The 21,527-nt window shown below is 47.8% G+C and overlaps 1 protein-coding gene across 1 annotated transcript in view; it reads right to left on the bottom strand.

Annotated features, from left to right (window-relative positions):
• The window catches only part of MARCO (macrophage receptor with collagenous structure), a 39,604-nt gene extending 19,668 nt beyond the window's left edge, over positions 1-19,936 (bottom strand). The window contains exons 1-4 of the mRNA XM_058715490.1: positions 19,737-19,936; positions 6,409-6,510; positions 5,093-5,314; positions 3,737-3,772 (exon numbers count right to left, since the gene is read on the bottom strand). Of these exons, the coding sequence (XP_058571473.1) occupies positions 3,737-3,772; positions 5,093-5,314; positions 6,409-6,510; positions 19,737-19,845 (469 nt within the window). The 5' untranslated portion in view covers positions 19,846-19,936. The remainder of the gene's footprint in view (positions 1-3,736; positions 3,773-5,092; positions 5,315-6,408; positions 6,511-19,736) is intronic.
• Positions 19,937-21,527: the final 1,591 nt, after the last annotated feature.

Raw genomic sequence — 21,527 nt, 5'->3', positions numbered from 1 at the left:
AGCACTGGAGAGTCAGTTCAGGCTCTGACCGCTGGCCCCCACTGACCAGCCTTTCACACGGCCTAGCCCGTTTTCCCATGTCACATGGGAATGCCGCCACCTGCCTCACAGGGTCCTCAGGGGACCACATGGGGTCATGGGACACGGTAAAAACCCGGAAAGTGAGCTTTGGCTACACTTACCAGCCAAAGGAAAGAGGCAAGAACTCCAGAGACCCTGCGAGTACAGGGCTCAAGGCCAGAGGCTCCGGCCCCTGGCCCTTTAGGAGTAGTGCCCCACTTGTTGATAGGACAGGTCCAGTCCCTCAGGGGAATTTTCGAGGCGAGTCCTTAGGATCCTATGCCCGTCAATATGGCTCCTTCCCACCACAGGCTACACAAGCAGTACCAGCTTTGCTGCGGTGGCCTGGCCCCCGGGGCGGGAACGGGACTCAGGCTGCGGAGTCCAACTCTGCCCCTCCAACTTTGCCTGAGTTAGCTTGAGTAAGTCAACGTCCCTCTGAGCCTGCTTCCTCATCTGTGAAACGGGGGTAATAGCAGCAGCCACTTGGGGTTAGCATGAGGAGTCAACCAAAATATGTAGCTAGGGGTGCCCCCTTCACCTCCCCTGACCCAGGCCGGCCTCGTCCCCGCCGCTCCCAGCCTGTCTTCCACCTCTGCTCCTCTGGTTCTTGCACTCCAGCACGTGGGTCTGCCTTCTTTGCCTTCCTACGCTCACCAAACCCCCTTCCTACCTCAGGGCCTTTGCACATGTGGGTCTCTGTCTGGAACCCATATTTCCTGACACCTTCTGCTCATACCCAGGTCAAGGCTACTAGGTCTCTCTGGGAAACCCCTTCACGTGCCGGGGTTAGGCCCTTTCTGTGCCCTCCTTACCTAGGGAGTTGTCCCAGTCTATCAGAGCAGAAGGGGCTGGAACCAAACCATGCTTCCCTGGGGGCAGGGGTTCTGTCTGTCTTTTTATGTCTGCGTTCCCAGTGGCTGGACGTTGCCTGGTCCTTAAGAGGCTTTCAGTAAATATTTGTTGGAAAGTCCGGAACACACAGGGGAGGGAAAGAGGTGTGGGTGGGTTCCACATCACCCTTTCCCCAAACTTGACTTAGGTGCAGCTCCCGTCTCCATCCCCGCTGTTCTGGAAGCTTGGGCCAGAGTGCAGTTTCTCGGCAGGCTGCCTCAGGGCCAAACCGGTCATCCTGAGCCCTGCACCCAAACGTCCTCTGGGATCCACCTATTGGTCACCAGGGGCCTTTGCAGGAAAATGTGCCTTTGGGGAACCCTAGCCAGGCGAAGCAGGCCATGGGGGAGGGGAGACAGATTGCAGCCTCCCCTGGGTGGGCCAGGGTGGTGGGGGACGCTGGGAAGGTACTGGTGGTGGGGGCGTTGCTGAGCTCCAGCTGCTAGAATCAGTTTCCAGCCTCTGGTTTCTGGGCTCCAGAAGAGAGAGAAAGACAGGGACAAAGAGGTAGTCAGAGACAGAGAGAGGCTTCAAGAGACATGGAGAGAGAGTACTGGAGATTATATACATACATACACGTACAGAATCTTCCTTGACTCACAGAGGGCTTAGGTCCCGATACACACAACATAAACTGAAAATATGCTAAGTCGAAAATGCATTTAATGCACCTAAACATTAATGCCCGTGACAGCTCAATCTCACCCACCGTAAACATGCTCGGAACACTGACATCAGCCTACAGTTGGGCAAAGTCATCTCACGCAAGCCCACTTTATAACACGGTGTTGGCCCTGTCATGTAACTTCCTGACTAGTGTACTGAAAGTGAGGGTCAGGATGGCTGTCTGGGGACAGAGTGGTTGTCAGCGGCGTGGTTGTTTGCGACCAGGAGCTGCCCCACCCAGCTTCACGAGAGAGCGTCGTCCTGCCTGTCGCTAACCAGGAAAAGATCCAAATTCAAAATTCAAGGTACAGTACCTGCTGAATATGTATCACTTTGGCACCGTGGTAAAGTTAAGAAATCGTAACTGGAGCCACTGTATGTCAGCGACTGTGTACGTTCACACAGAGAGAGAGACGGAGACAGAGGGACAGAAGGGAGGACGCTCTCCACCCTGAGGGTGAGCTGGGCTCTGTGTCTTGTTCCTGGAGCACTGGGCCTGGGGCGGGTGATGGAGCAGATTTTAAACGTCAGACTAAACCCACTGGGTTGACAAGAGGTGTAAGCCCCCATCATGTTGGCTATGGCGGTAGAAGCTGTTGGAACAGCATCTCCTTGGAAGGGAGGAGACGACGTTCAATCAGGCCGGGACTGCCCCGGAATTAACGCATTCAATCTGCCCCAGAAAATAACAAAGCAAATAGTAACAACAGATAACAGCAACGACACTATCGAATGCTTCCTCTGAGCTGGGCGTTGGACTAAGCATGTTTACCTTCATCATTTTAATTCTCGCACCAATCCCGGGAGGTCCTGGGATTATCCCCTGCTGCGAGGGGAGAACACAGAACTCAGAAATGTTAAGTGACTGGTTCAAGGCCACCCAGCTCCAGAGGGAGCCACTGTTTGTCCCGGTGTGATAGTCACACAGTGCACACTCAAAACTCTGCTGCCTCAAAACTCTTCCTGGCCAGCAGGGGCGCCCAGGTGGCTCAAATAGTTAAGTGTCTGACTCTTGGTTTCGGCTCAAGTCATGATCTCACGGTTCGTGGGTTCAAGCCCCGCATCCGGCTCTGCACTGGTGGTACAGAGCCTGCTTGGAATTCTCTCTCTCCCTTTCTCCCCTGTGTGCACGCGCGAGCTCTCTCTCTCTCTCTCTCTTTCTCTCAATCTCTCTATCAAAAATAAATAAATAAACATTAAAAAATAAACAACACAACTCTTCCTGGCCAGCAGCGTGATCTGGGCCATATGTGAAAGATTCTGAAGCCAAGGAGTTTTGTCCCAAGAAGGCTGTGTACCCTTATCTTCCGGGTAGAATTTCAACCACTCAGGTGACAGAAGGAGTAGGACGTGAATGAAGCGTGTGCACACGTGTGCAACGAAACCCGAGTGTGTTCAAGGAGAAAGAGAAAGCAGCCGAGGGGGTTGTCCTCAGAGAGCACTTGCCATTGTCAGACATTTGTGGCCCGCCACTTCCCATGAATCTTCCAGCATCCCTATGGAGTGAGCCCAATTGTCTCCCTTAGTTTTGACACCAGTGAGTGGCTGAGGGTCCAGAAAAGTTAAGTACCTGGCCCCAAGTCACACAGCTGGTAAGCAGCAGACCTGGGATTAGAGGCTGCCCCTCCCGTTATGGTCCACCCCTTCCCCCACGTCATTACGGTGCTCTAGGAGACGCGAGTTGTGCGGCCCTGTCAACAATCACGACAAGGTGGGGAGACAAGCTAGGTGTTGGGTAATCAGCCCTGGAATCAGTGCTTATGGGAGACAGAGGGGGAGTCCTGCATGGGCAGCAGGGACGCCAGGAGGAGAAGGAGCAGGGGGGATGCACGTGGGTTGGCCTTGGAAGATGGCTTAGAATCGGCTGGGCGCGGTGGATGGAGAGGTCACTTCTCATTTCAGGCAAGGAGCAGGGTAGAGGCCCAGAGGCTGGGAATCCCAGCACGGTCAGGGAACAGAGAGCAGACCCAACTGAGGACCAGTGAGTTTGTAGGGGGGCTCTGGAGGCCAGTGGGAGGTAAGCTGGGGTTGAGGCCCAGAAAAGCACAGGCCCAGGAGCCCCTGGGGGAAGGCTGTGGGGAGCGGGCGACGTGGGTCAGAGCGGAAACGAACGTACCTGGAGCGCCTCGTTCCCCTTTGATCCCGAACAGCTCTGCAAGGGGAGAAGAGAGGGTTGTAGGCTGGGCCGGGCGGGCGCACCCAGCTCAGAGCTGGAAGGCTGTGTGCCCTCGGGGCTGAGGAGCAGGGGCTTCAGGCAAACGGGGGATTTGGACAACAGGGGCCCAACGCTCGGGTATTTTCCAGGAATGAATGTTTTCGAGAAAGCCGGATGTTTGGTTGCAGGTAGTGGTCTGCACCGGAGAGCTGTAGATCCCTGGGAGCTGCAGAAGTGTGGAGAGAAGGTTGAGACCCCCGGAGTCTTCCCTGTGTGGTCAGAAGACCTTGGAGCCAAACCCACAAAGGAAGAGCCTCAGGTTAAAGGCAGGGCCCCTCTTGTGGATCACCACCTCTGTATGTCAATGAAGAGAGGGCTGGTCCCGGTGTCTGAGCGGCTAAGCCTGGACTCCGCCCATCTACCACGGCTGTCACCTCTCCTCACATCAGGGCTTGGCCTCTGTCTGCGCTCACGACGCAGCCTCTGAGGGATTTGCCCACCTGGACCCTGAGTCCTTTCAGCATGTGCTCCCCTGGGCACAGAACCACCGTCATGGAATCAGCCCCCAAGGCTGTCTCTGGAGACAGAAGAGCCGGAGCTCCGGGCCACAGTGTGAACGCTGCAAACAGATCACACCTAGGAGCCGGTTTGGCCCAGATCAGCTCTTCCTGCGCGGGCACAGCCAGAGGGTGGCAGGTGCAATGGCGGACAGCCTCGCCTGGCCCAGGGAAGACCGAGGGAAGGCGGAGGGCACTGGCATCTCCACCGTCCGCTCTGTTTTCTCCCGTGTGCAGCCCTATCTTCCAAGCCACCACACTTCCCCAGCAGGCCCACTGCCCCCTCCCTCCAGGGTTCCCACGTGACCTGGACCGGCTTGGTGCCTTCCGTGATGCTCTCTTCAGCCACGAGCCAGTATTAGTTGGCTGCACGGGAGTGGTCTTGGGAATCGTCCCAGGCTCTGTGTTTTACCCACCTTCCCAAACATTCTAGATCCATCTGTGGGCTTTGTGACTAAGACCTGGCCTTGGGCCGATTGCTCTGGTCCCTGGTTCTCGGAGGTCATACTCTGCTTGGATAGGGCACTTGCACCCTAGGTTCTTGACCCACTGTCTGCAGCCCCCGATGGGGCTGTAACCTCATGCCCGTCCATTTGGCTCTCACCCCTTGTCTTGGGCCCCAGGGTCTCATACTCTGGGTTCTGGAATGCTCTCTTTGCCGGGGAAGGACTTTCAGGCCCAAAGATCCCCTTACCCATGAGCCAGCAGCCCCTACTTTCCATCCTCTGAAGGGTCCCAGTGCAAGGGGAGGGGGCCAAACCTGGGTTTCGAGTGAAGTTGTCCACTTTCCGCAGCAGATGCTCCTGCCTGGTGTGGACCTGGGTGATCTGGGCCTGTAAGACTTGTAGCCCCAGCGCGCCCCCAGGGAGGTGCGGGACGGGCATTGACTGGAGCAGAAAGAAGGACGGGTTGTCCTCGGCGGCCAGCGTTCCATTGGTGAAGTGCATCTCCAGGGCCGAGAGCCGCTCCTGAAGATTCAGAACTGGACACCCCACCCCCACCCCACAACACTCTCTTAGGGACCTCATTAAAGCCCCGGGCATGTGAGCATGTCCCTGACATTCCTGTGTCATATGTGCATGGCTTCTGTGGGTCCTGAATACTAAACACACATGTCATGTGTTATGAGGACCTAACGTGAGCACAGAGCTCTTTCCGTATCTTGCACATGTGTGCTTTATACCGGGCATGACGTTACACATCATAGAATATTCCTGCGTGGCCTAGGGATGTACCCACAGCATCGCGATCAACCTTCAGCCTTCCTGGATACTCTGGGTGTGAACGTATGATGACTAATGTACTGGTGTGATCTAATCACGTGTGACCTTAATATGCGAGTGACACATGTTTATGACAGCTGAGCACACGATGTTCTTGCATGACTTCAGTGTCTGCGGGTGGAATTGCTTCATGACCTTAACATTTGGACTGGGGACACTTTGAAAGTAAGATCATGTTAAAATGAACAACCGGGGGTCCCCCGGGGGGCTCAGTCGATGAAGCGTCCGACTTCCGCTCAGGCCATGATCTCGCGGTTCATGAGTTTGAGCCCCGCATGGGGCTGTGTGCTGACAGCTTGGAGTCTGGAGCCTGTTTTGGATTCTGTGTGTCTCTCTCTCTCTCTCTGATCCTCCCAACTCACGCTCTGTCTCTCTCTCTCTCTCAAAAATAAATAAAAACATTTTAAAAATTTAAAAAATAATAAAAATAAAATGAACAATCCACTCAACAGAGCCCTTTCACACCCAGACGCTGGGGATCCTTGATGAAAGACACACATGACATCCTGGGTGAAGTTATCGCACTGTTCACCGCTCTAGACACACATAGGTTCACATGTGCTTTCTCTCTCTCTCTATCAATATGTCTCTGTCTCTTTCTCTCATACATACACACACACACACACACACACACACACACACACACTCCTCCCTGGCCACTCCCCACTCCCTCCATCAATGTAGCTGCTCAGGGACTAAGAACTCTCTCTCCACAGGTGACCCCAGGGCTCTTCGCTCAAACCTGAGCCCTTTGTCAGCCCAGGAAGCACCAGACAGCACCAGATCTCTTTACCTTTTACCACCAGCAGCCCGGCACCTGCGGTGAGGAGAACCAGGTAGATGGCCACCATGACCATGAAGCAGTTAGCCGCCTTTCTCTTCCTGGACTTCGGATCTGAAACACAACCCCGGTAGAAGGTGGCTATTGTAGAAGGCAGAGAACAGGGAGCCCCAAACTGCGTCCGATTCCCCTCTGTGTGAGGGGAGGGTAAAGACCGTGAGGTCTTTACCCCGTGAGGTCGAGGGTAAAGACACAATGTCTCACTACCCCCAAGTCTTCCCCCGATCCTCCTCTTCCCACAAGCCAGGAAATGCCATCATCGGTCACTCACTGGTGTGCTGGGCACACAAACACCCATGCCACACGTCATCAGTTGGAAGAGTGCAGTCCTTAAACCAGGCTCACTGCCAAAGCCCCTTCCAGTGCCTAGAAGTAGAGGGCTCTCAAGAGACGTTCGGCGGATGAATTAATGAGTGAACATACTTAAATTTCAAAACTTTGGGAGGAGGATGCTTGTTGCCTCTTTATAAACTGTGGGTGAGGTTCGGAGAAGTTGAAAAACCTATCAGGTCGTGAGATGCAGATCTGGAAATCAGGTTCAGGCTTTGGCTTTCTTTGTCTTTAGATTATGTAATTATAAAAACACAACCTGCTTAATATAATTTATCAAACAATATAGAGAGCGTTGCAAAGGTTAATGATCTCGTCATCAGGGACTTCAGGGGACCTGAGTTCCTTGGCGTCCTAACCCACTGACATAAGCTTTGCTGGCGTTCTGGGGTGTGGCCTTCGTCCTGCTTATTCGTGGAAACTGACAAACCCGTACCCTGCTGAATGGACTTGTTTTTTCTTTCGATTTTACCCAGATGACGTCATATTACATATAATACAGCACGTTGCTTTCTGCAATGAGTGATTTTCTACGGACATTCCTCCAGTCTTTTGTTTGTTTGTCTTTTGTCTTTTTGTAGAGAGAGATTGGGCCATTCTTTTAACAGCTGCCTGATATTCCTTAAAGACAAGAGCCACAATTCCTGCAGATAATGTCCCCGTTGACAAGCTGTTTCCAGTCTGGGGTGTTACAAAAGGAGGCCACGGTGGTTCTAACTCCAGTGTTTTCCCCATTCCAGCTGTCTCCCCACTTTGGGGCATCCAAAGGTGGGGAGCCGGCCTACTCGGTGCCAGGCACTGTCCTCTATCATCTCTAATGCTTCCCGCAATCCTGCAAGGTAGGTGTGATTATCCCTTTGTACAGACCTGGTGTTCAGAGAAGTTAGGGCAACACAACAGGCATGTGTCCCTGGGTCCGTCTAACCCCAAGGCCTGAGCTTCCCTCATCAACCTACACTGACAGTCGCCCTTGGAAAAATGCATTTGCAATGAACTCCAAGGGCAGGTGTGAGGGCAAAAGGGATCATAGGTGAGCCTCCCAGGGGAGGGAGGCAGGGGTGGTGAACACATTTTTTTTTTTTTGCGCTTTGTGGTAGGTGACGGTGTAGAGGAACCTCGCGTCTAGTTTCCACCACCTGTGGAACCGTTACTATTCTGCTGATGATCCTTCCAGCCACCTGCAGGGCACATGCCTCTGCGTTGGCGTCGTCTAATGCATGGTGGTCTCAAGATGGCTCTGGCAGAGGCAAGAGGAGTGGTTATTTGATTGGGTGGTTTTTTAGTTAGTGGCACTTGGTTACGCTTCATCTAGCACAGACTGTCCCCCGCACTGCCCCTCCCAAAAGGGGGGCCCGCACGGCGGCCTCGGTGAGCACTCTGACACACAACTTGGCCAAGTCGCTTCCCTATCTTCAGCCCTCCAGCGGCTGTTCACTGCCCACAGTCCTGTTCACCTCCTGCCAGCCAGTTGTCCCATGGCTACACCTCCACACCACACCCCACGTGGACCCTGACCAAGAGTCAGGCCGGACCACTCGTGGTGACACCCTTCTGATTCCAGGCCATGTATCTCCTCTGAGTACATGGCCCTGCCTCCTCCCTTCTGCGTGACTAATTCCCCCTCATCTTTGGGGACCATGGCGGAGCTCCTCCTGCTCCAGGAGCATTCTCTGACTCCCCTGGGTTAGGTGGGATCCCACTCTGCCTCCCCACATCGCCCCGGGTTTCCGCTTGATGAGGCATCCATCTCCCTGAACCGTGTCTTGTTTATGTCTCAGTTTCCCCCAAATAGCCCGGAAGCTTCTTGGACTGCCTTCTGGCACCAATGTGGTGTAGACCACACGCGACGTGCCGGAAGATGAATATTCAATGGATGAATGAGTGGCCGCAGAGGTTGGGCGCTGAGCACGTGCAGAGTGGAGCACTGCCAGGTTAGAAGTGTTGGGAAAGCATCAGGAATGCAACGGCAGACCTCAGGTAAGCGTGTCATTGTGGCAAGGATGGGCAACGCACAAGGGAGGCCTTGCGTTTAACAGAAGATGGCGGACGATGAATACAATCTTGTAGACAGCACTACACCTTGTAAAAAAAAAGTTTGTTTTAAGATATATATAGAGAGAGAGGCAGAGAGAAAGAGAGAGGGAGAGAGAGAGAGAGAGAATCCCAAGCAGACCCCATACTGTTAGCGCAGAGCCCGATGCGGGGCTCGAACTCACAAACCAGACAGCACTAAAGCCAAGGAAACAATGGGAATAGAAAGATAGTGTGCTTCAGAGACACGGTGTTAGAGAGGTCAGAGGTGGCAATGAGGGCCAGCATGGAAAATACAGATATTCTCTTTTCTTTAATTCACATTTTAGTATAATTAAATTGGCAAGGGGACACATAGCTTTCTTTAACGGCTTTAAAACATATTTAGATTCAAGTTAGTTAACATATGAAAATACGAGTATGTTCAAACCAGATGGTCGGAGGGGTGGAAGGCATTTGAGTAAGGATGATGAAAGGAAAACCAGACATGATAGTATGATGGGAGTAGTTCAGGGGTGTTCACTCAGGCCCACGATGCTTTTTTTTTCTTTTTATGTTTACTTATTTTTGAGAGAGAGAGAGAGAAAGAGAGAGACAGAGCATGAGTGGGGGAGGGGCGGAGAGAGGGAGACAGACTCCGAAGCAGGCTCCAGGCTCTGAGCTGTCCACACAGAGCCCGACGTGGGGTTCGAACCCACAAGCTGTGAGATCATGACTGGAGTTGAAGTCGGACACTTAACCGCTTAACCAACTGAGCTACCTAGGTGCCCCAACAAGGGTGCTTTTTTAAGCCAGAGCTATCATGTAACACAGAGGCAAGGTATTTTAGAAACTGGGAATGGCATTTCTCTAACTGACTTTGTACAGAGCTGATAATCTGATAAAGTTTTCTTTTTTTTTTTAAATAAGATTCGGGATGAATCTTCTTAAAGTTTTTATTTATTTATTGTGAGAGAGAGAGTTACGGAAGGGGCAGAGAGAGGGAGAGAGAGAGAGAGAGAGAGAGAGAATCCCAAGAAGGCTCCGCGCTGTCAATGCCGAGCCCAAGGTGGGGCTCGAACTTGCAAACGGTGGGGTCATGATCTGAGCTAAAATCAAGAGACGGACACTTACCCGACTGAGCCACCCAAGTGCCCCAATCTGATAAATTCTTTACCGTCTATGCCGATCATTTAAGCTCTAAGGGAGTAGAAGAAACTGCGAAGGAACTTCTCCTCCAGACTGGATCTCCCCAACAAGGAAGAGCAGTCTGAGACGAGAGAATGAAAGAAGCCGCTGGCGAGCTAGAAAGAGCTTCCCCGGAGCAAACCGTGGTGAGTCTGGCTGAAGAGTTTAGAGAAACAGTTTTCAGAAACGTGGCAGCTCTATTGTTTGACTCCCAATGAAAATGTGGCTCCAGAGGCAAATAAAATTTCAATTCTGTAAAAGATCTCCACGAAGAAAAAAAAAATCCGTACGCAGACTCTAGGGTTCCCAGGCTTGCCCTCTCCCAGCTCCTTGTGCTGTGGCAGATTTGGCTTTGGTGGGTGCAGAAGCACCCCCCCCCCCGCCCACCCCGCCTTGAACCCAGCACGAGGCTGCTGGTGGGCAGGCCCAGGAAAGTGGCTTCTGCCCTATTGGCTTGATGTCTCCACCCCCCACCTAGCACCACTGGACAGTTTGAGGAAGTATCTTCTGCCCCTGCAGGCGGCACCAGAAGGGAACCAGCAAGGATACCCATAGCATCAGGGGAACAAAGTAGACCTGAACAGCGTAGTGAGGGCTCTGAAAACTAAGTTGATATTGGAACCACAGCCCACAACATGGGCCAGAATGCATGTGATACCAGCGATGTGATTTTCTACCAAAACAGAAGATTTAAAAGGATCCAGCGTCTCCTAAGATACTACACAACGTGTCCACGATACAACGGAAAACCACTCATCATACCAAGAACAGAGAAAATGGCAACCTGAATGAGAGAAGATAATAGGCAGGTGTCAAAAACATTGGACTTATTTGATAAGGACTTGAGAGCGGGTAAAACAAAAAGGCTTTAACGCTCAATTACAAATACTTTTTAAACAATAAAATAAAAAATCTTAGCGTTTATTTCTTTTTGAGAGAGAAAGAGAGACAGAGAAAGAGGTAGCATGAGCAGGGTAGGGGCAGAGAGAGAGGGAGACACAGAAACTGAAGCAGGCTCCAGGCGCTGAGCTGTCAGCACAGAGCCCGACCCGGGGGCTCGAACCCATGAGCCGTGAGATCATGACCTGAGCCAAAGTCGGACGCTTAACCGATGCTTAACCCAGGCACCCCAAACATATTTTTTTAATATACGAAAAAATAGAGAATATAAAAAAGAACCAAATGGAATTGTAGAACTTCAAACTACCAATTAAAAAAAGAATCTCACTGGATGGGCTCAACAGTGCAATAAATGTGATGAAGGAAAGAATCAATGAACTAAATGATAGAACAATAGAAATCACGCTTTCTGGAAAAGAGTAAATTGACTAGAAGAATAAATAAAGAGACCTAGAGACCTATGTATCAATAGCAAAACACATAACATTCATGTCATTAAAGTCCCAGAGCATGAAGCCGAAAACAATATTTAAAGAAATAATGGTGGCTGAAAACTTCTCAAATCTGGCGAAAGTCACAAACCTACCAATTCAAGAAGCTGAGCAAACCCCAAACGTGATAAATTCAAAGCACTCAATAACAAGACACATCACAAGTAAAAAAGCTGGGGAAAAAACAGCCCTACATGCCAAGAAAATTAAAAATCTAAAGAAAAAGAAAAAATCTTGAAGGGAGCCAAGAAAAAATGACTCATGACCTATAGACATACCGATTTGAATGATAGCAGATTTCTCACCTGAAAGCGGAAGTGACATGACATTTTTCATGTGCTCAGAAAATGAGTTATCAACTGTATCCAGTGAAAATATCCCTTAAGAATGAACAGGAAATAAAGATATTCTCAGATGAAGGAAAACTACACGAAGTTATTGCTGCTAGATCTACCTTTACAGAAGGGCTAACAGAGGGCGCCTGTCTGGCTGTCAGTGGAGCTTGTGACTCTTAATCTCAGGGTTATGGGTTGGGTGTAGAGATTACTTAAAAATAAAATCTTGGGGCGCCTGGGTGGTTCAGTTGCTTAAGTGTCCAACTTCGGCTCAGATCATGATCTCACAGTTTGTGAGTTTGAGCCCCGCGTCAGGCTCTGTGCTGACAGCTCGGAGCCTGGAGCCTGCTTCAGATTCTGTGTCTCCTTCTTTCTCTGCCCCTACCCTGCTCGTGCTACCTCTCTCTCTCTCTCTGTCTCTGTCTCTCTCTCAAAAATAAACATTAAAAAAATTTTTTTTAATAAAAATAAAATCTTAAAAAAAAAAAAAGAAAGGAAGAATGGCCGAAGGAAGTTCTTCAGACAGAAGGGCAATGATAACAGCAGAAAGCATAGCACTTGCAAAAGGAAAGAAGAAGAAAAAAGAATGAGTAAACATGGAGATGTGTTTAGGCCATCTCTCTCATGATTTTTTAATTTTTTTTTTAACATTTATTTATTTTTGAGACAGAGAGAGACAGAGCATGAACGGGGGAGGGTCAGAGAGAGGTAGACACAGAATCGGAAACAGGCTCCAGGCTCTGAGCTTTCAGCACAGAGCCTGAAGCGGGGCTCGAACCCATGGACCGTGAGATCATGACCTGAGCCGAAGTCGGCCGCTTAACCGACTGAGCCACCCAGGCGCCCCTCTCATGATTTTTTAAAATCACATTTTTTTAAATCGATTTCTTAACAATTTTTTTAATGTTTATTTATTTTTGACAGAGAGAGAGAGACAGAGCATGAGCACTGGACGGGCAGAGAGAGAGAGGGAGACACAGAACTAGAAGAAGGCTCCAGGCTCCAGGCTCCAGGCTGTCAGCTCAGAGCCCAATGTAGGGCTCGAACTCACGAACTATGAGATTATGACCTGAGCCGAAGTCGGAGGCTTCACTGACTGAGCCACCTGGGCGCCCCTTTAAAATCACATTTGATGTTTGAAAAAAAAAATCATAATTATGTGATACCTAGTGCATGTAGAGGAAATGTTTAAGATGATTACATTTCAAAACTGGAAAGGCTCAAAAGACATAAACGGAAATAAGATTTCTACACTCGACTGAAGGTGGTAGAATGTTGATGTCCGTAGACTGTGATAAATTATATATGTACGGTGTAGTGCTCAGAAAAAAAAAATTAAGAAAACTATTTCAAATGATGAACTAAAAACAAACAAAAAATATAAATAAGTCAAAATGGAATTCTAAAACATGTTCAAGCAACTCATAGGAAAGTCAGATAAGAAAAAAAATGGGAACCAGAGGAACAAAGAGAAAATGCATAATAGCATGGCAGATTTCATGATAATACTGGGGATATTAACATCCCACTCTCAGAAACTGATCAAAAATCAGCAAAGCTATAGAAGAAATGAACAACAGCATAAACCAATAGAATCTAAAGAACAGTTATAGAATATTCCATGCAACAATAGCAGAATACACATTCTTTCCATGCACACATGAGATATTCACCAAGATAGACTATATCATGGGTCCTAAAACAAACCCCAACAAAATGGAAAAGAAGTGAAGTTGCACAGAGTATGGTTCCTGACAATCGAATCAAAACAGAAATCAATAACAGACAGATAAGGAAAACCTCTAAACACTTGGAAATTTTTAAAAACATTAAATAATGTATGAGCTATAAAGTCATAAATATTTTCTTTTTTTTTTTTTGAGAGAGAGAGAGAAGGAGAGCAGAGAAAGGACAGAGAGAGGGGGAGACATAGAACCCCATGCAGGCACCGTGCTGTCAGTGCAGAGCCTGACATGGGGCTTGAACCGATGATCTGTGAAATCATGCCATGAACCAAAATCAGGAGTTGGATGCTTAACTGACTGAGCCACCCGGGTACCCCTTAAATAAAAATTTTAAAAAATACAACTGATTGAAAGTGAGAATACAACATATCAAATTATCGGATTCAGCTAAAGTAGCACTGAGAAGGAAATTCATAGCAGCACTAAAGGCTGACATTACAAATAAGGAATGGTCTCAATCCAATAAGCTAAGGTCCTAGCTCAAGAAATTGGAAGAGAGCAGAAAAATAAACCCTAAGCAACCAGAAACAGACAAACAAACAAACAAACAAAATAACAGAGATCAGAGCAGAAATCAATGAGATTTAAAATAGGAAAACGAAAGAGAGCATCAAAAGAACAAAACATTGGTTCCATGAATAAAATCAATAAAATCGATAAAGCTCTGGCAAGACTCACAAAGTTAAAAGAGGAAAAGACACAAAGCATCAATATAAGGACTCAAATAGGAGCTATCACCACAGTTCCTGCAGCCCGTAACAAGAAAATAAGAAAATCCTGTCACTGACTTTATGCTCACAACTTGAAAGAAAGGAATCAATTTCTCAAAAACTACAAACTACCAAAACTCAGCCAATAGGAAATACATAATATGAATGTCTGTATATATTAAATAAACTTAATTTGTACTGAAAAAGCTCCTGAAAAAGAAATGTCAAGGCCCAGATAATTTTATTGGAACATCCTATCAAACCTTTAACAGAATTAACACTAGCTTTACATACTCTCTTACAAGATAATGGAAGAGTAGAGAACAGTTCCTAACTCATTTTAGGAGGTCAGGATTATCTTGAAAATGCAAACCAAAGATAACATAAAAAAAGAGAACTGAGGATCAGTACCTTTCATGAAATGTGACATAAGAATCCTCCACAAAATATTAGTAAACCTTTTTAAACAATGTATAAAAAGAATTTATATATACCATGACTAAATGGGATTTCTAGGTATATAACTCTGATTCAATATCCAGAACTCAATCAGTATGATCCACCATATCAATGAGCTAAAGAAGAAAAATCAGATAACCATATAATGGACACAGAAAAAGCACTTGACAAAATCAAATTCATACTGAAACTCTCATAATTATAATTCATAATTCTAACTCTCTTTATAAATAATAAATTCATAAGTAAAAACTCTCAACAAACTAGAAATAAAATAGAATTTCCTTAACTTAAAAAAAAAAGGAGCATCTAATGGGGTGCCTGGGTGGCTCAGTCAGTTAAGCGTTCAACTCTTGATTAGGGCTCAGGTCATCGTCTCACAGTTTGTGAGTTCAAGCCCCGCTTTGGGCTCCACTCTGACAGTGCAAAGCCTGCTTGGGATTCTCTCTTCCTGTCTCTCTGCCCTTCCTGTGTGCACACGTGTGCTTCTTTACTCTGTCTCTCAAAAATAAATAAATAAAACTTGAAAAAAAAAAAGGAGCATCTAAAAATACCTAAAGCTAACATGATACATAATAATGAAACAGGATCATTTGCTCTGAAGATTGGGAAGAAGGCATGGATGTCTGTTCTTACTCTCTTATTCAGTCACATGCTGATATACTCGTGACAAATAGGTGGAAATCACAATTAAAACATAATGCATTTACAGTCGCTCCAAAGGAAATGAACTCTTTAGATATGAAGGTGACAAAATGTATACAAGAGGTGTAGGCTGAAAATTTGAATACCCTGATTAAAAAACAAAACCAAAAAAACAAAAACGGAGACCTAAATAAATGTGGAGATGCACTGTGTTCACGGATTGTAAGACTAAACATAGTTAAGATGTCAATTCTCCAAAACTGACCTGGAAGTGTAACACAATTCCGATAAAATCCCAAAAAGGTTTTTTTTTTTTTTTTTTGTAGGTATCAGTAAGCTTATGCTAAAATTTACATGGAAAGGTACAAACTGTAGAATAGCTAAAATCATCTTGAAAAAGAATAAAATGTGAGGAATAGCTACTTGATGTTTCGACATCGACAAGTATGGTGTAGTATTGGTTACAGGAGTAGAATTTAGTGATTCATCACTTACATATAACACCCAGTGCCCATCCCCAAAAGTGCCCTCCTTAATACTTATCACCCGTGTAGCCCATCCCCTCACCCACCTCCCCTATAAAACTTTTAGAATTAAACATAAGAGAAGACTTGTGGGCCCTCAGGCCAGGTGAAGAGGGCTTAGACTGTAAATCTGTAAATCTATAAATCTATAAATCTGCAAAAGGGGAAATTAGACTGTAAATCTGTAAAAGGGAAAATTGCTAGGTAGGGCCTCCCCCATAGAATTAAATACTTTTGCTTTGTAAAAGACTGTTAAGAGGATGAAAAGACACGTTACAGACTGGGAGAGAATATTTGCAGACATTAGCAGCCGTTAGGAAAACGCAAATCAAAATTACAATAGGATATCGCAATCAGGCACCCATCGGAATGGCTAAGATAAAAATAGTAAAAATACCAATTGCCGGCAAGGACTCAGAGAAACTGAGTCAGCTGTACGTCACGGGTGGGAACGTAACATGACACAGCCACGCTGGAAGAATAGATCCGCCGCTTCTTAAAAAACCAAACCCACACTTAGAATGCAGCCGCTGCACTTGGAGGCGTTTATCCCGGAGAAATGAAAACTTAGGCTTACACAAAAACTTTTTCGTAAATGATCATAGCAGCTGTATTCGCAGTAGCTGCACACTGGCAACAGTGTGTTACGTCTTTCAAGGGGTGCGTGGTTAAACACGCTGCGGTACATTCATATCATGGGATAATACTCACGAGAAACACCCCTTAATAAAAAGAGCTGTTGATACATAACACCAACTTGGATGGATCTCGAGGGAATCGTGCTAGGTGGAAAAAAAGCCAATCTTAAAAAAGTTACATACTGTGTGATTCCGTTTATACACCATTCTTTAAACGGCAAAACTGTAGAATTGGGGAACCGATTGGTGATTGCCAGGGGACGCGGATCGCCGGTGGGGGGCGGTGAGGGGTATGTATGTGTGGCTATAAAGATAACATGACACAGAGTCTTGTGATGCAACAGTTCGGTATTCTGATGCTGGTGATCGTTACACAAATATGCACATAGGATAAACTCGTAGAGAACTATTCACACACACACACACACACACACACACACACACACACACACACGAATGCATGTAAAACTAATGAAATCTGAGCTCTATAAGTTGTGCCAATATCCATTTCCCGGTTGTGATATTGTAGCTACGCAAGATGTTCTCACCGGGAGGGAGAAACCGGGTGGGGGGTCACAGAGACTTCCCTACACATGTTTTTGCAACTTTCTGTGAGTCTGTAATGGTTTCATAATAAAAAGTTAGGAAAAAAAGAACTCAAGGGTGGAGCTGGATGTCTAAAAGATGCTGAGAAATAGTGACGTGACAAAAACCAAAGTCAGAGCAAGGACCTGGAGTGACAGCAATCTCGTCAGCGCCCAGCGTTCAGGTCTATTTGGAGAATATTTAAAATCATCTTTAGAGCAGGAAGAAGAGACAGCTAGACCCACCGCTGGGGGGAACGGTGCTTCCTGCTAAGCAGAACAAACAACTTTTCCACCCGTGTGTTTGGGGGTTTTCACTGTCAAGAAGTATGTTCTCAGACGGAAATTGGTGGGAAGGCGTACAAGAAGCAAGACGTGAGGCCCGAGATAGTGGCGGGCTCCGGGTGAGAGGTCCAGACAGATTCCATCCCACGGACTGCAAGAGCTTCCTGATGTGCTAACAGAGCTCCTTCTTGAGAAACCAGACACGCTGGGGGAAAGGCAGGAAGCTCAGTAAAGAAAAATGTCCGTAATTTTCCAAAAGGTGCACAGGAGCGCATCCCAGAAGGATACTGACACAGGGGACAAAGGGAGAGTTTCTTGTTCAAGGCCAGACGCTCCGCCGTTGAGGGGGAGGGGTAGGCTCTTACTGGTCCCCGAGGAAACACCGGGGGTTTTGGTGGGCCTTCTGAGCAGCAAGACCAGCGGTAGGTTGAGTCTCTTCAGAAAACGAAAGCCATCTTCAGGAGACATAAGGAAAGGGAGGGAGCAAGGGAGGAAGAAAGAAAGGAAGATGCTTGGAGCCATTTAGTGCTGAAGCAAGGAGTTTTATTCATTTCAGTAAGCCCTGAGGGGGTCACTATGTTACAGAGCCTCACAGAGATTACTGTTCATAATGGTATTCATCTGGAAAGTTCCATATGGTACGCGATCTTTGTATGAGAAGACAGGAAGTTGTCAATGCATTTAGAAAAATGTTCCTTCCAATGAAGCTGGAGGGTTTTGTTTGTTCGTTCGGTTTTTGGTCAGAATTTTAGTTAGCGGCCTCCGTAAACCAAGTCAGAAAGCTGGAATCCCTCCTTGAAGCTGGCCTCCCCCCTCACTTGCGTTGCCCCGCCATTAGAGTCCTACTGACGTGACTTCTAATATCTTTCCAGAGCATTCTCTCTTTCCCTTCCTCATAACCATTGCCTCTTATTGTCTCTTGCTGCCATGCTTCTCTCTGTCCTCAGAGTTACTCTTTGTAGCTCGTCCTGTGTTTACATCAAGTAATCTCAAATGCAAACCAATGCCTCTTTGCCCAATGTCAAATGTTCAACGCTCCCCATTGCCTTCAGGACAAAGTCTAAATTAATTGGTCCTAGTCTCAGTCCCCTCTGAACTTCCCCACTCAATGTTGACCCCACCTCATGGAACCATCTGTATTTCTCTAAATATCCCCTATGAATAGATCATAAACTTGTGGTCCTCTATTCCTGCTCCAGCCAGCATCTTCTGTCACTAATTCCCTTTATTCTTTCAACTTTAGAAGAGTTCCCGCCTCTGACCTTCACATGAGACCAGGTTGGATCTGTCCATAGATCTGTCCTGTGCTGGTGACAAATTGTTCAGAAATAGTTTACGGGTGGCCTCATCCTGCCATCCTCCTGCCACCACCAACGTGACTGAAGACTCCCCATTTACTCTTGCTTGTTCCCTCGGTGCCGAGAACAGCGCCCAGCAGGTGCTGAATATGTTTGATCAGCTGACTTTGCTTGCACATTTTCAGTACCTTAAAAGGCACATATCAGCAATGCTGCATTCCCCCAAGTTCTGAATAGCCAACAATTATTAAAGGCATTTGCGTGCATGCGTTCTCTGTTACCACACTGCAAATTCCTAAAGGCAGAACACCCGACCCCTCATCTTTGTACCCCCTTAAATCCCAGCCAGTGACCGCACAAACAAATGCTGGATGGGAGAGACAAATCAGGCCAGGGGACAGAACTTCGCTTGCTCTGAACATACAACTTCTAGAAAAGACTGGGAGCGGGAATGACTCATTAGTTCAGAAGGCAATTCCGAAAGGATATTCTGGAATGGAAAACCAGAGATCCCCTGTGGAAAACACCCCCTGGTGACTTTAAAGTCTAGAAGATTTAAAAAATGCACCACCTGTATAACAATGAGGGAGAAAATAAAGACGACAGAGTTGCCTGAATTTTTAAAACCTGAAGCGAATCTAAGACAAACTAATTATGAAGCTACAAACATAGCCTAGCCCACACGAAATGCAGAAAGCACTCCCTGATCAACACATCAGTTATTATGGAAGTCACCTAGAAGAATTTTCAAGGAATTACATTAAATAACTATGTGGCACTGGCTTTAGCTTTGTGGAAACTTTTCATCCCTCTTGTTTCGTTTTGCCATTTCATCGCACAATCTGTGTGTCCAAATAAGACGCTAATAAAAAGCAGGAGCGTATGGTAACTGCATTAATCTGGGGAAATTATTTGAATACAATTTATTGCGAAGCCAAAAAAAGCAACCCCAACTATATGGTAACGATACAGCATCTATTACTCGCATTCTACGAATTCCAGATTGAAGCATTCCAGAAATGGATTAGTGAGAGTCTATGGTACAAACCTAGGCTTCCTATCACCTTGTCCATTCTCATGTTGCCAACAGAAAAAGTACATCACCAGGGAATGCCATTACTGGGAAGAAGTACTTTACCGTTGATTTCAAAGGTCTCCATAGCAGGGAACATGGTTTGGTTGATAGTTTCTCTTTCTCCAGTGCTAGCCAAGACCTTGTCCTCCTTGAGAATTTCTTTATTTTCCATTGTGAAGCTTTATAGATGGCCAAAAAGTCCTGCAGCCAGCAGAAATGTTCCCCTCAAGAGGAACCACTTGGGGGAAAGATTGTTCCTATTTAACCACTGCAGCTAATTGTAGGACACACGGCACTTCCCTTTGGCTCTGACTTCTGAATCTGCAAAATGTTTCCTGACATGATCAGAATGGGACATTTCTCAAAAACAGGCTATTCACATGTGGAGATCCTGCTCCGTGCAGCTGCTCGTTAAGGGGGGGGGGGGGTGTCAAGGTGGCTTTAGGGCATAAGTCACAGGTCCTTGGAACCACCCCTCGCTCCAGGCTCCTGAGAGCAGGGTGGTGGATGACCCCAAGGAGGATGTTTCCCTCCCTTCCCTCCGCCCACCAGAGCCCCGCCATCATCGCAGACCCAGGACACTGTCCCAGGACCTCCGCAGCTTACACTGAAATCTCCCTCCTTTGGCCTCCTTTGGCCTACTTTGGCTTCAGGGTTCATCTTTGCTCCTTAAAGTGTGGACCCGGGACCAGCAGCATCAGCATCACCTGGGAACTTGTTAGAAATGCAGTCTTGGGTCCCGTCCCCATGTGAATCCAAATCTACAGTTTCACTAGATTTCCGGGTGAGGTACATACACGCTGGAGAAGCACTTCTCGGTAGCACACATTGTGGCTTTTGATTCTGTTTCCCCTCGTATTTTCCCATGCTCTGTGTGGGTCCGCCCGTGTGCTTGCTCTGGCCCCAGTAAGACCTGAACTCCCGGAAGGGAGAAACCCCTTCCTTAGCTCCCTCTTGTCAGGCATTCCCCATCCTTCCTGGATGGATAGCCGGGTGGTGAAGCCACAGACCCTACAAGTTCAAGTGTTCGGTTTCGAATTCCACCTGCTCCGCAGAGGAGCTGTATGACCACGGGGACATCATGCGGGCTCCAAGTGCCTCACTTTCCTCGATCGTAAACTAAATAGGATGGTGATATTCGTTTGGCTGTTGGCTAAAAGGATGAGACCGTGAATAACGGCCAGGATGGCACCTGGCAGGCAGTGGGTGCTCAGGGGGCATGGCTATGATCGCTAGAGACGTGAGCTTCCTGGTTTCCGGGGAGATGAAGGGAACGGCTTTTGCCTCAAAAGGAGCTCACAGTCCGGTATGCGGGGAGAAAGTGGATACAACTGAATTCTAGAAAACTGCTGTTAAAGGAGGCAGTCACCGAAGCCCCTGACAGAATGGCCTGGAGGCAGCAGGGCCATCAGAGAGCTTGCTGATCAGCTCCGGGTTCGAGGGCTGACCGGGGCTTTGCCTGGAGAGCGAGATGGGTGGGGGGTTCCCAGGTCAGAAGGGTGGTGAGTACAGCGCACAGGCAGGGAGGCCTCAGGGCCGAGGCGCCACGAGACTTTGGGGCTGCTTGGAACCCGAGAGGTGAGGAGGAGAGGTGGCCGGAGATGAAGCTGGGCCCCGCCGAGTCACTTTCTCTGGCGTGTGGCGTGTGACAGAAAGCCAAACGGGAGAGGAACTCGGGAAAGTGAGTTACTGGCAGTGCCCACAAGGCAGAGGTCTCCAGTGGTGCCTGCGGTTTCAGTAATCAGGAAGTCCCTGGCTGGGGCTGAGGTGCGGGGAGCTGAAGCCAGCACAGGAAAGGTTAAAGGCGAGGAAAGGGAAGCAGCTGTCAGCTCTAGTCAGAAGTCTGGGCCACGG

Source organism: Neofelis nebulosa, chromosome 2 (assembly GCF_028018385.1).
Source record: "Neofelis nebulosa isolate mNeoNeb1 chromosome 2, mNeoNeb1.pri, whole genome shotgun sequence".
In the NCBI taxonomy this organism is placed as follows: domain Eukaryota; kingdom Metazoa; phylum Chordata; class Mammalia; order Carnivora; family Felidae; genus Neofelis; species Neofelis nebulosa.
This window is presented reverse-complemented; position numbering and strand designations above follow the sequence as displayed.